This window comes from Pelophylax lessonae, assembly GCF_965119305.1.
Source record: "Pelophylax lessonae genome assembly, chromosome: 3".
Lineage (NCBI taxonomy): Eukaryota > Metazoa > Chordata > Amphibia > Anura > Ranidae > Pelophylax > Pelophylax lessonae.
The window spans coordinates 293,109,035-293,123,325 of NC_138770.1; the positions used below are offsets into that span (position 1 = coordinate 293,109,035).

General features: G+C 43.1%; 1 protein-coding gene across 1 annotated transcript in view; it reads left to right on the top strand.

Annotated features, from left to right (window-relative positions):
- LOC309551110 (putative cation-transporting ATPase 13A4) overlaps positions 1 to 14,291 on the top strand; it is a 203,764-nt gene that overhangs the window by 95,444 nt on the left and 94,029 nt on the right. The window contains exons 14-15 of the mRNA XM_082251556.1: positions 788 to 944; positions 12,979 to 13,096. Coding sequence (XP_082107682.1) covers positions 788 to 944; positions 12,979 to 13,096 — 275 coding nt within the window. The remainder of the gene's footprint in view (positions 1 to 787; positions 945 to 12,978; positions 13,097 to 14,291) is intronic.

A 14,291-nucleotide genomic window follows, 5' to 3' on the forward strand; every position in this document is an offset into this window, starting at 1 on the left:
AATACAAACCATTGTTTCTTGGCCCTACTACAGGACAAATCACACACATACATCGTATCATAGCCACAATTGTCAGGAGTAGGAAATGTGTTTTGCAGGTTTTTTTTGTAATGGGTCATGGTAATGGCATTATAATATACAGCTATATTTTTTTAAAAATGTACTATTTTGGGCCACTTTTCCTTTGATAATAAAAAGAAAATCAGGAGATATTCATTAACATTTCCTGCCAAATAAAAGCCCAATCTGTCCTGAAAAAAGCAAGGTGTAATCCGCCGGGATGAACAAAGCAATTGTGATGATACTGTACAGTTATGTTAACGCATGTTAAAGTTGCAAAATTAGGCTGGTCATTAAGGTTTGTTTTGACCCTGATTATGAAGGAGTTCAATTGAATCTTTCATAGGAAAGAAAGGTAGGGTATATACAGTAAAACACGTTATAATGCATAAATGTATGAAGATGCATAGTGCACCGTTATCTATGGAAATGCATATGGAAAATACAAATTGAACAGTAAATTAGGGAAGGATTATAACTTCTGTAAGGTTACAACTAACTTTTACTGTCTAAGTCTTGCTCTTAGTTATATGAATCTTCCCAAAGGGAAAAAATAGTATTTACTATTCCCAAGTATATTAAAAACAAAAAAAATAAGTTATTGTATTGGTCTGTAAATGCTTAATTTTTGAATTTTCAATGTTTCTATGATCATGTTGTGTATTATGTTAAATAATTATTAAGCACCTAATAAATAGTAAGTAACAGAATAAATGTTTTCATCTAGGTACCCGTGGAAGGAATCATCATTCTGCATCAGTTTCCCTTCTCCTCCACTGTGCAGCGTATGTCAGTGATCACTCAGGTTATCGGAGAGAGTGACCTGACAGTGTTTATGAAAGGAGCTCCAGAAATGGTTATCCGTTACTGCAAACCAGACACAGGTTAATATTAGATAGATAGTATTAAGATTAAAGTTTGGTAAAAACAAGAAAAAAAGGACCAGTCATTTCAAATGTGGTATTTCAGTTATAGGTGGAGTGCGGTGAGTTGAGCCACTTACTGGCTTTTATATCTGTTAGGGACTCCTTTGTAATGTACTGCTTCTCCTTACTACACATATGCTTTACAGCTTCTCTTTACTCGACCTTTCTTTTACTACTTCTCTGTATTGCTGCTACTTTGTTTATTTTGCCTCTGTTTTGTTCCACTGTATTGCTGCTCCTTTGTTTTTTTTAAGGATCCTCTTTCCTGCACCTCTGCAATACTGGTAGTCTTTACTACACATCAGACATGCCCGGCGCTAAGGAGGAAGAAATTAAGTAGAGGGCATACATGACTGGGTGGAAGGAGAACTGAGCTGTAGGGGTTAACTAGTCAAAAGTAGGTGATCAGTGGCTGACCCTACCTGATTGGTCAGACAGACGGGGCGGAGCTGGAGAAGTATAGCTGCTGGGAAGGAGTGATTTGGCTCACTCTCTGATGAGAACTCGTGGAAGAACATCACTGTGTAGCCTGCTGCTGCCACCCCACCTTAAAAAGAAATTAGTGAGTTAGAAGGATTGCTTTCCCAGCTTAGGGAGATGGCTGATGTTCATGGCTATACTTGGGTGCAGAGCCAGGTATCAGCTACATTGCAAGGGGCTAGGCAGGGTCCCCCTCAGATGCTCAGAGGTCTCGGCCTCCAGAGTGCTTTAGTCCTGACCATGCCCCTAGGGCTCAGCGTCGCACAGGGAGACCCAGAAGGGACCCTTCAGGCCCCCCTGCAAAGCAACTGCCTGCTTCTGCTGGTGGGAGCCCTGGGAGGAATCCCCATCATGGACCGAGCCCTCAGGAGGGTGGCAACACAGACATGGTCCCCTCCTTCATCATCTGGTGTCAGGACTGTATGGCAGGTGTAGCTGGCAATGCTCCGTTCAGTGGACCCGCTCTGCGGAGGAGCGTATTGTCAGTGGGAGCCAGCCTGTCTTCTGGGGCGGCCAGCGGCCCCATCGCGGATCGAGCAGGATGAGAAGGGATCATCCATCGGTGGGAGCCACAAGGTCTACGGTGAGTGCCTCCAGGCCTCGGTCTCCACCTGGGAGAGCTGAGGAGGAGGCAGAGAGTGGGGCAGCAGCTTCTTGAGAGGAGCAGCTTGCCTAAAGAGCCCACAGCTGAAGAAAAAGAAAGCACAGAAGGCCATGAAGACTGCAGGCAGGAAGGGAAGATCAACTACCAGAGCTAGAAAAGCTGCCCAGCAGAGGTCCAGTCAGAAGGGGAGATTAGCAGCCCTGAGAACGGGTAGCTAGAGGAAGTGGCACATGACACAGCGGGGGATTCCTGGATTGATGGCTGGGGGGCTTCCGGCCCTGGACAGCCTGGTGAGTACCCTTGTAGTGTGTTGTCTTCTCACCTTTATTCTGATGTCTTGGCGGAGTCAGGGGTCAGTGGTCAGGATGTGCTGGGTACCGCTGGGGCATCCAGTTGTTTAGGTTCCACACAAGTGGGAAGGGAGTTTTTGGGGAGCCTGCAGGAATTGCTGAGCAAGCTAGAGGTGAGTACGGCCAGGGCCCCTCCCCCAGTTACAGTGTGGGCTCCTCAGCGGGGTCACGGGGGATTGAACAATGACACCTGTTCTTCCCAGGTGGGGCAGTCGGTGGCTGGCATGCAGACTGATGGTGGCACTCAGGAACAGGCTTTGTCCGCCACGGATAAGCCCACAGAGGGGACCAAGGAACACAAGTTTTCGGGATGTGGTGGCAACCATTCCCTCTTACGTTGTTTTAAGCAAGGAAAAGGGCGCAGTGGGAATGCAGCTGGAAGACTCCACTGAAGGTGGAAAAGATGGCCCCTTTTCTAAATAGGTACCCCGATCGAGCGGGGGTGGGCCATCTCAAAACTGTTTTTTTCGGAGGGTTTTCGCATTCCGTGCACTTTACATACAATTCTGCCTTTATCTTCAAACTTGCATGTGTTCCTTCCGGAAGTGTATTCAAAGAAACGATCTAAGGAAGTAGCTCTGGGTCGGATGAGTGGGCCTTTTTCCTCTCTCCCACTCCCGGAGCTGGTGGTGTCACCATTGGGGGTGGTCCCCAAAAAGGAACCAGGAAAATTTAGTTTGATTCACCATCTTTCTTATCCGAAGGGAGGCTCAGTAAATGATGGTATTGACCCGCGGGCATGTGCGGTTATCTATACATTATTTGATGCGGCCATTTCTTGGGTTCGTAAGTGTGGCAAGTGTGCACTGCTGGCGAAAGCGGACATAGAAGCGGCATTTGGCTTGCTACCTGTCCATGCCCAGAGTTTTTATTTGTTGGGGTGTCATTGGCAGGGTTCCTATTTTGTGGATCGCTGCTTGCCAATGGGCTGCTCTATATCGTGTACCTTGTTCAAAATCTTTATTTCTTTCTTGGAGTGGGTGGTCCGGGAAGTGTTGGGTGTTAACTCAATCATCCATTACTTTGATGATTTTTTGTGCATTGGACCTTCAGATTTAGGGACCTGTGAGTTTCTCCTGGGAACATTGCAATACATTGCGGACTGCTTCGGCATCACCTTGGCTCACGACAAGACTGAAGACCTGGTAACGGAATTGGTTTTCCTTGGCATTACTATGGATTCAGTGGCCATGGAATGCAGATTGCAGATGGACAAGTTGGTGAACCTGAGGACGAAGGTCAGGAATGTTTATGGAAGTCGCAGGATCAAATTACGGGAGTTGCAGTCATTGCCCTGTAAGTTAAATCTCGATTGTAGAATTATACCTATGGGACAGATTTTTTTGTTGCTAGTTGACTGCAGCAACGTCTGGCATTAGGGCCCCAGGGCACTCGGGGGGGCTGACCAGGGAGCTTAGGGTGGATCTTCGGATATGGGATATCTTTTCAGAGTCCTATTATGGCTGCTCCTTGTGGATGGAAGGTCCTATTAGCAACAGGGATTTAGTTCTCTTTACGAATGCAGCAGGTTCCGCCGGATATGGTGCGTATTTTCAGGGTCAATGGAGTGCTGAGCCTCGGCCAGAAGACTCTGGCAAGGCAGGCTTTCTATGAAACATGATGCTTTTGGAATTATTCCCCATTGTCGTGGTGGTAGAACTTTGGGGGGCAGCCTTTAAGAACAAAAAAGTATGTTTTCATTGTGATAATATGGGTGTGGTGGCAGCGATCAATAATATCTCGCACTCCTTCCCGCTGGTTGTGCGACTTTTGCACCATCTGGTTTTGCTTTGTTGGAGATTAAATGTGTTTATTTATGCAGTGCACTTTCCTGGTAGTTGCAACAAAGTGGCGGATCCTTTGTCTTGTTTCCAGTGGGACAAGTTTCGTGTGTTGGCGACAGAAGGGGAGCAACATGGGAGGCCATGTCTGCGGCAGCTGTGGAAGATCACATTGGAGTCACCGCTAGATTGATTTGGGAGTCACTGAGCGCTGCGACATGGGTGGCTAATGCCAACTCTTGGAGAGAATGGTGTTCGCTGTTGGATGAGGTAGGGTGGTGGACCCAGGTAGGGATGTTTCCTCATTGTTGCTTTACTTTATCAGCTGTAATTTTATACGGTGTGTCTCAGCATCAGCAGTGGATCGTATGCTTGCTGGCCTTGCTTTCTGGTTTAAGTTGGTGGGGTGGCAGATTTTACTAAGCCGTTTGGGGTCAGGCAGGCACTGAAGGGTTACCTAAAAGGAAATTGCAGCTGTAATTTGCGGCACCCATTATCTTTCTCAGTGTTTATTTCCATTCTGGGGCATTTAAGGATGGTCTGCTCGTCACATTATGAACAAATGTTGATCAGGGCGGCATTCTTATTGACTTTCTTTGGAGCATTCCAGATTAGTGAACTTGTTGGTCCTTCAAAGCGAGTTGCCGGAGGGCTGATGCTGGGGGATATTGGATACAAGGACACTTCCATGCAGATCTGTATCAGGCGCCTCAAGATGGACCAAAGGGGCAGGGGTAGGTGTGTGGAGCTGTTTTGGGGCAACAGCCTGGGCATTTGTCCTGTACTGGCCCTGGAACATTTCCTTCAAGTGCGACCTCAGATGGGAGGTGCATTATTTGTTCACTTGGACAGTTCCTCATTGTCCAAGTTTCAATTTGTGTAAGTGTTTAGAAAATGTTTGTTGGCGGAGGGCTTCAGAATATGCTTTGCATTCATTTAATATTGGGGCTACCACTGAGGCGGCTCGGTGTTGTTTGGATAAGGGGGTGAACAGGCGCATTGGCACGTGGGAGTCCAGCAGATTCTGATTGTACGTCAGACCCTACCTAGTTTAGGCACTCCTTGTTAAGGATGGTCTCCTTGTTTTTTCTGTCTTTCTGTTTTTTGTTGTTCGTCTCATATGTTCTTTGTCGGTAGGTGCACTGTGTTTTGTTTCTTTGCAGGTGTCCTGCAGTGCCTAATCTGGATTCTCGGGCATTCTTATGTCTTCTGGGGGGCCAAGAGGGCTGAGGTTAGGGCTGACAGTTGGGCTTACCCAGGGAGACAGGGAGGGTTAGGTGGATAGGAGTACCGGGCATGCTGTGGAGCCAAGTAGTTCCCGAGGTTCACCAATTCGCAATACTGGACAGGGCCCAAGATGTCTTAGTGCTTCAAGTTGGTGGTAATGATCTGGGCCTCCGCTCAATGAGGGAGCTAATATTAGATGTGAAGTTAGATTTTTTGAGGCTTCGTACTTCATTTCCTGGGATGCTTATAGTCTGGTCAGACATAGTAGCACGCACTTCTTGGCGGGCAGCCAGATCTGTGGAGAGACTAAACAAGGCCCGTATTAAGGTAAACAAGGAAGTGGGCAGGTTTGTTAGGAGAAATGGGGGTCTGGAGGCATGGTGAGGCATTTTTACTTGGAAGCCGATATATGACCGTTCCTCTGGGGTGACGGCGTTCATCTCAATGTCATTGGCACTGATTTATGGTTTTTGGGGTTGCAGGATGGGATTCAGAGGGCTTTTTCGTGTGTGGCGGTGCGCACAAGTGTAAGGTGTTACACTTGTGTCACTATGGCAGTTTGGGGTCCTTGACAGGGGTCTAAAAGCTGTTCTTTTGGGAAAAACTGTGGGGACCCATCCGAGGTATGGCATCCTCTAATTGGTACAGGTGGGTGTCTGAGGTCAGCTGGGTTAGTCCACGAGGCGGTGCTTAGCGACTTGGGGCGTAACTCTGCCAAATGGTGACACAGACACAAAGTTGGTGGTAGTATGGTACTGTCAAGAACCTGCAACCAAGTTCAACTGGATTATGTTATGTTTTTGTTAAAAGCTTATTGTTTAATAAAAGGCCATGTCGGCCAATTTAACTCCACGTACGAGTAATGTGATTATTAATAAAAGGGGGAGGTTACAGGAGGGTAGAGTTTGGAACAGTTGGTGGAGAATTTTAGTTTCATAAGAGAGCTCTGATCTACCCTGGTCATGCTTTACAGCCTCTCTTTACTGGACCTTTCTTTTACTGCTTTTATGTATTGCTGCTCCTTTGTTTACTTTGCCTTTTCTGTTCCACTGTATTGATGCTCTTTTGTTTTACTGATCCTCTTTTCTGCACCTCTGCATTACTAGTAGTCTTTACTGCACTTCTGCTTTACTGCTTCTCTTTGCTGCACCTCTGCAATACTGCCCATCTTTATTGTACCTCTGCATTACTGCTCCTCCTTACTACACATCTGCATTTCTGATTCTATTTACTGCATCTTTCTTTTAGTATTCCTCTCTTTTACTGCCTCTCTGCATTACTGCTCTATTTTCTCAGTGCAAGTGTATACGTCAACTCAGGTTCACTGTAAGGCTAAATGAGCTTATTGCTGTGGATATTAAGCCAGGATATTATTCACATTCCCTGGTATTCAGCTGAATATTAGAGAAAGCATTGAAATACAATTGTACAAATGTGCAACAGCATGCAAGCAAAGATAAGTAAGTAATGTCAAAATATACTTTCAACTAACTGTTAAAGTGGAACTTTAGTCCAAAATTTAAGTCCTGATAGATAACTTCCCGATGGCCCCGTTTGCAGGTATAAGTATATAAAACATTAAAAATAAGTGCCTATACTGGTTAAAATCTAATAATGCACAGTCTCATTCAGCTCTGCACAGCCTCAGTTTGTCTCTATACTTGGCAATATGTCTAAAATCAGTGAGCCACTAAAGACGCTCTGCTGACAGCTTAAACATCTGCTGCTGCTAAAAGGAAGGGGGGGGGGGGAGGGCAGGCTGTGCAGAGGACGGACATATTAGGGAGAGGGAAGCACAGCACTATGTGACTGAGCACTGTAACGTTTCTTTCAGTCTTTCCTCTAGCTGAGCCAAGACATGCAATCAAGGCATGCAATCAAGGCTAGAAACAAATTTTAACTGCAACTTTGAGCTAAATTACAGTCCAAGGAAAGGGTGAAAGTTTTTAAATAGGGAAGTGACTGCTCTGGGCTTCAACAACATGGCAACCTCCAGTGGGCACAGAAGAGCAATGCTGGAGGCAATTTACTGCACACTCAAATTTTGGTAGCATAATTATTAATATGTAATGTATGTACCTTGCTAAGGAACAGTAATTGTTATTAAACTGTTCCACTTTAAAATATCCAACATTATGTACTTACTAAAACTTCACAGCAGATGCCCTGTAAGATCAGTTCCAACGACTACATTTGTATGCAGGAGAAACCTTAAAGCATATCCAAACACAAAGACAAAAATAAAATGGATTACAGATTACCATGCCTTTTCCTTTATAGGCTTTTTTCCCCCTTTATTTTCACATGGTGATCCGGCCAGTAAGTTTATTTTTCAACCTCCTTTAATAGACCAAACATTTTAGCAAAAGTGTCAGTTGGAGTGCTAAGACAAGCCAAATTCAACTGACAAAGTTGCTTAAAATGGTCAGCTTTTTTTCATTTATGTAAAACCTTTATACCAAAAAAAAAAACCTGTTGCTGTAACTGCTTTAACCACTTGCCGCCCACCCACCGTCAAATGATGGCGAAGAGGTGCGGCTCTCAAGCAAACATGTCATATGATGGCGCCCCAGAACACCGCGGAGGCGCACAGCACAGTGATCTCGCCTGCACCATGTTCCTAGGACACGGCGTGACCCTGATCTTGGTAAAGAGCCAATGACGTGGCTCTTTGCCCATGTGATCGGCTGTGTCCAATCACAGCCAGTCACATGTAAATGAGGAAGTTTAGTTTATCAGCACTCCTCGCCTCACGCTGTCAGAGTTTGTGGCGAGGAGAGCCGATCAGTAGCTCCTCCTTGAAGGGGAGTCCAGGACAGGTAATCTAAGAAAAACTAAGAAAAATTTTTTTTTCCAAATTTTCAGTATTTTTTACTTTTTTTTTTTGTAAAAAATAAAAAAACCCAACAGTGAGTAAATACCACCAAAATAAAGCTCTATTTATGTGACAAAAATAATAAAAATTTAATTTGGGTACAGCATTGCATGACCGCGCAATTGTCACTCAAAGTGCTAAAAGCTAAAGATTAGCCTAGACAGGAAGGGGGTGAAAGTGCTCATTATTGAAATGGCTAAAGGCATTAACTGGTGTTCAGCTTTGTTAGTCAAGTCCATCAGCAGCCATCATCATATTATTAATGAGCTCCAGTATATTATATTTTTCTGATTGGGTTTGGATATACTTTAAATTAGCTGACTTATTTTAAGAAGCTTTAAGGTAAGCTGACTAAGGCTAACTGTTGCCTTATGAGTTTATGCGTAATCTTCATTACTGTGGCCTGAGGAGGAGTAATGTATAAATCCCCATTAGAGATTGTAAGTATTAATGCAAATATATATATATGTACGAGATATTGAGTTTTGATTTTACATTTAGTTGAGATATGATTATCAATTATATGAAGTTGTGTGACTTTCAGTCTGCAGTCAGTCTTAGGAACTTGATTAACAAGTCCATTTAAAATGCATGCCTGAGCTACCAGGGGGCAACTGTTATTTACATTTAAACACATACTGATAGTATCACCCTGTAATTTAATTTACAGAGAGCCAGACTTTTTGGGGACAATGAAACTAGGATGAATAGACTATGTCCTGTCTGCCCTTATTTCAAGTCTCCATATCAAAGAACTCTCATTAAGATATGCAATGAAGATTGACTATCGGTTGAAGGGTTGGACAATAGGCCCGGGAGATGAACAGGTTCTCCCCCCAACAGAGAACCTAGGGGAGGGGGAATTTGTCCTATCCTGAACGAGATACGCCCACAGGGAGGAACAGGACATGATAGCTGAACCAATCAGAATAGCCCTATACAAGGCAATGCAATATGGTTCTATATTAGCAAAGGTGGGGATAGAGTGACTTCCTGTTTGGCATGGCAGAGCAGGAGGAAACACTAAGGGTAACTATGAAGGTTTAAGGTTTACATTGTTTGTCCTCTTTGTGTCGGTCGTAGTGTGCTTGTATATGAGTATATACTCTATACACTGTATTTGTTCAGTTAAACTAGGAATATTTTACATTTTGTAGTATGTACAATAGTTAGATTGTTAGGCTTTCAAACTATATACCAATAAATAATTGCTGTGTTAAAGCTTTCATTCATAGTCAAAGAACTCTCATTTTTAACCCAAATATTGTCTGAGGTAAATTAAATCTCATATCTTTCGGGTAACACTAACCATACATGGACAGTTTTCTCATTCAGCCAGCCAAAATGATGTAGATGGAGAAATCCTCCCTAAGGGACGTTGTATTGTGACAGCTGCACCCACTACTGTTAGAATATACTTTTCAGTGCCTGAAATGGATTGACCGCAGATTTCTTGAAAATTTTCCAACATGTCCCTTTGCCATAAATCAAATAAATAATTGAGTTCTGTCAAGCATGGAAGGCCACAAACTAATCAAAATTTGGTTGGTCCCAAATTGTTCTTTGGATGTACTACATATGCCAAAAGATTGAACCCTTAAGCACAAGCTGATGGCTGCAGCAGCAGCCATCTGCCTGTGCCCATTTTGTTCAGCTAGCTCCTGCCTTGAAAGGGAAAGTTGCATAGCTGCCAGGGCCAGATTTCCCATTAGGCACTGTAGCCATGTGCCTACAGGCGGCCTCCCTAGCAGGGGAACCCATCTGTATATGCCCTTATCTAGGGGGGAGCTGGGGTGGGCTGCAGCCCCCCAGATTTCAGTTGTGCCCCCCATGCTGCCTCCCCTTTGAACATTGCACCTACACCCGCTCCTAGTCCAGACAGGAGAATTGACAGCTGGGCTCTCTGTGCTCTCCCCGCTCCTGTCAGTGGAACGCTCATCCATATGGTTGATTATACAGGATCCTCTTAGATTGCACGGTACAGGGCTTGATTACTCATTCCCTACCCACATTTCCGGGAGATAAAACAGTCCCTGGAGGAGGTAGGGGATGGGTAATCAAGCTGTGTTCCATCCAATCTAGGAGGATCCTGTGTTATCTGCTGTATGAAGGAGCAGTGTTATCCCAGCTCTCTCCTCGCTGACACTTCTCCTGTCGGGACTTGCAATGGGCATAGGTACAAGAGAGCCCACACCTCCTCACTACTCCTGTAAGATTTGATGGGGGGCTGTTTGCGGTGGAAAGGGTATTGGGGGGAAGGGGGGATTTGAGCTAGGAGAGGATAATTGGAGCGAGGGCAGGGATTTGTGCAGGGGAGGGTAATTTTTAGGGGGTTGTGCTAATGACAGATTTTAGGTGATTTGTGCTAGGAGGGGGGATTTTGGGGTGAAGACTTGTACTAGGAGGGGAATATGGGGGAGATGATTTGTGCTGGGAGGGGAGATTTGGGGAGGATGATTTGCGCTTATATTGGGGATTTGGGGGATAACGTACACTAAGAGTGGGGATTTCAGGGGGGGATTTACACTAGGAGTGGGGATTTGGGGGAAGGGTTTACGCTAGGAGTGGGGATTTGATGGGAGGATTTAAGCTAGGTGGGGGTATTTGGGGGAGATAATTTATGCTAGAAGTAGGGATTTGTGGGAGAAGATTTGTGCTAGAAGGAGGTATTTGGGGGAGAGGTTTTGTGCTAGGAGGGGGGATTTGCAGGAGAGGATTTGTGCTAGGAGGGAGGATTTGGGGGAGAATTTATGCTCTGTGAGGGGGATTTGGAAGGGAAGAGGATGTGTTCTAGGAGAGGGGTGATTTGTGGGGTATTGGGGTGGATTTGAGCTGGAAGGTTGGTTTGGAGGGCAAAGATATGTGCTGGGAAGGGGGAGGGGATTTTAACTTGCAATAGTATTGTATGCTACCAGGTCAACGTGTTAATTAGTGCTTTTTTTTTTTTTTTTGTTTGTTTGTTTGGTTGGTTTTTTTTGGGGGGGGGGGCACTTCAGAGTTCTCTGCCTATAGGTTCGTGATATGTAAATATAGCCCTGATAGCTGCAGATCACTTTCACATTGTGGGCAGTGCAGTAAAAACTCCCTCCCACTGGAACCCCCCTGTGTGGTTCCTGGGATCTCCCATGTGGAGAGAGACCAAGGCATATTCATACCTTAATCTCCCCTGTACTGAAAGAAACCGGAAGTGAAAATGATTTTGTCACTTCTGGTTTCAGATCCTCCATTTTCTGTTTGGTACAGCCAGGGGACACATCTAACTGAGCAGATCTGTGGCCAGTTACTTGCTGTGAAGAGCAAAGGAGACATGTCTCCATAAAGTCACCTGCCAAATACTATCACATGGGGGTTTATTAACCCTTTGTGATTGGAATAAAGTTAAAATAAATAAATAAAATTAAAAAGTTAAAAACAATGAAACTATAATAAAATATATTAAAACTTTTTTGCTGCTCACGAACATACACACATTTTTTTTTTTTTTTACATACTGTCACCAGTGTAGTACAGCGTCATCATATAGCAGGTTTAGCGATGATTAGGGACACTGACTGCATGATTTTTTTTAACACACTTCGACCAGAGCAATTATATTGTTATCATAGTAACATTGTACCTCTCTGGGGAAGTGATCTGTATTTTTATTTTATTTTTATTTATTTTTTTTCATATACTGTAGCAGTGCATTACGTTGCTATGTGCAAGCTTACATACTAAAATGCAAGGTTTGCTTCGTAAATGGTGACCCAGTCCTCATCTAAAATAATGCATTTGACAACAAAGCCATGTTTATAGGCATTTAACATCTACACATTTCATGGTGATTGGGTAAAGGTATCGGTGCTACCTGTGTGCATTAAAATGCTGAGATAACTTCCTGACATTTATTAGAACTGAAGAAATGCCTTGGAGAAGCTACCAAATGTCTTTGACCATACAGTAAAAGTCCAGTTGTATGTGACTAACTACTACTAGCAAATGTATAACACATTTAGAAAACAATTTTAGGAGAAAATGCTATACAAGTGAAAGATAGCCAAGCCACTGCTGGGAGGGGGTAGCAGGGGAAAATAAGGTTTCAGTGCATCTGCTGTGAACTTTTAGGAAGATATACTCCCCAGTGAGTGCAGCTACTGAGATCAGTGATGGCTTTAATGAACATTACTGAACATACCATAGGATCACAAGTCAGGGAAATCAGGCCCTAGTAGTAAAGTACTGATAGTTCTGTGGCTAAGGTGATAAAAGATTGCTTGAGGTGTCTGCTCTATTTTGACTGTAAAAATATACACTAAGGGGTTTATTTACTAAAGCTGGAGAGTGAATAATTAGTCACACTTCTGCAGAGCAACCAATCAGCTTCTAACCTCAGCTTGTTCAATTAAGCTTTGGCAATAAAACCTGGAAGCTGATTGGTTTCTATGCAGAAATGTGACTGATTTTGCACGCTCTAACTTTAGTAAATGAACCCCTAAATAACCACTTTTCAAGACCCATAAAAATGATGTTTTTAGGGTATGTATTTTATTTTTAATGCTTGTGAAAAAATCCTAAGGTACCAAAATTGGGACTTAACCTGCTTACAACTAGGAAAGTAAGCCTTTTGGCTATGTATTTTTACATTATCTTTTCTATGAATATTTGTGACCACAAAGATGTTTTGTTTGTTAACTAGTTCCAGACAATTTTTATAAGCAACTTGACCTCTACACAAAGCAAGGCTTTCGTGTAATAGGACTGGCATATCGATCTCTACAAAAGGAGGGACTGACACTTACCTCAGACTTAGAAAGGTGACCATCATTTTAAAATGTTGTTATCTTTTAAAACTAACACATCTTATATTGCATATAAAAAGAGAAAAAAAATCTGCAGTTGCATTTCAAACCTTCCCATCAAGGTGAAACCCCAAGCTATTTGGCTAGACTAAGCTTCCAAATTTCATGGCAGTTTAAGAGGTTGTAACTAAGCCCCATACCCACACATTCCTATTCGTTCATCACTACAATGGGAAGCTTGATTGACTAAAAAGAATGTGTAAGCATTAGAAGGATTGGGTAAATTTAAACTTTGCCTAGAAGCACAAATAACACTTTGCAAATGAACATCGAAAAGGTGCCTTACTTGTAACATTTTCAAATAAAATTTACCAAACGAATCTGCATGGCAAAGTTTGATGAATTTGATAATATTGTGCCAAAATCTATTTTGCTGAAATCATTGTGCTCATTTCTCTTTGCACTATTTTAGGTTAAACCCTCCATTTCTTTCTGATTACTGTATCTTACTAAACAGTAAAATATTATGCATCTTTTCTACATATATTCTCAACACAAAACAGTCCCGGAAGGTGAACCACATATACCACAAGAATTTTACCAAATGTACAGTATTTCTCAGATCTGATGACATAGGTTTACCTAAGTATGTTCTTTTTCACATACAGAAATGGGAAAGTATGCTTTCATTGTTATCATCTAAGCCAGTGGTTCTCAACTCTGGGCCTCAGGACCCACTAACAGGCCAGGTTTGCAAGATAACTAAAATACATTGGAGGTGATATATTTTGCTGCTCAGTGATTGCAGTATTCTAGTCTGCATCTCCCCAAGGTGATACTTAAAATCTGGCCTGTTAGTGGGTCCTGAGGACCAGAGTTGAGAACCACTGATCTAAGCAAACTAAAAATGTTTTAGTTTGAAAAGGACCATCAACTGCATTATTTTTGGTACGAGCTTTAGGAAGAATCTCCCAAAAAATGAGTCAACTATAGCCATTGCCATTTGAGGAATGTGCAGACCTCTAGGAAAAGCTATGATCCCCATGCACATACAGAAATTTTAAAATCTGGGGACATTCTGTACATAAACATGTCCCCAGTTTACTACATTGCAAACTTGACATTTTACTATTTTGTAAGTTTAAAAAAATAATAGCTGGTTGCAGAATGAAAGCAAAAGCAAAACACTATTTACCCTGAGTTAATAGTG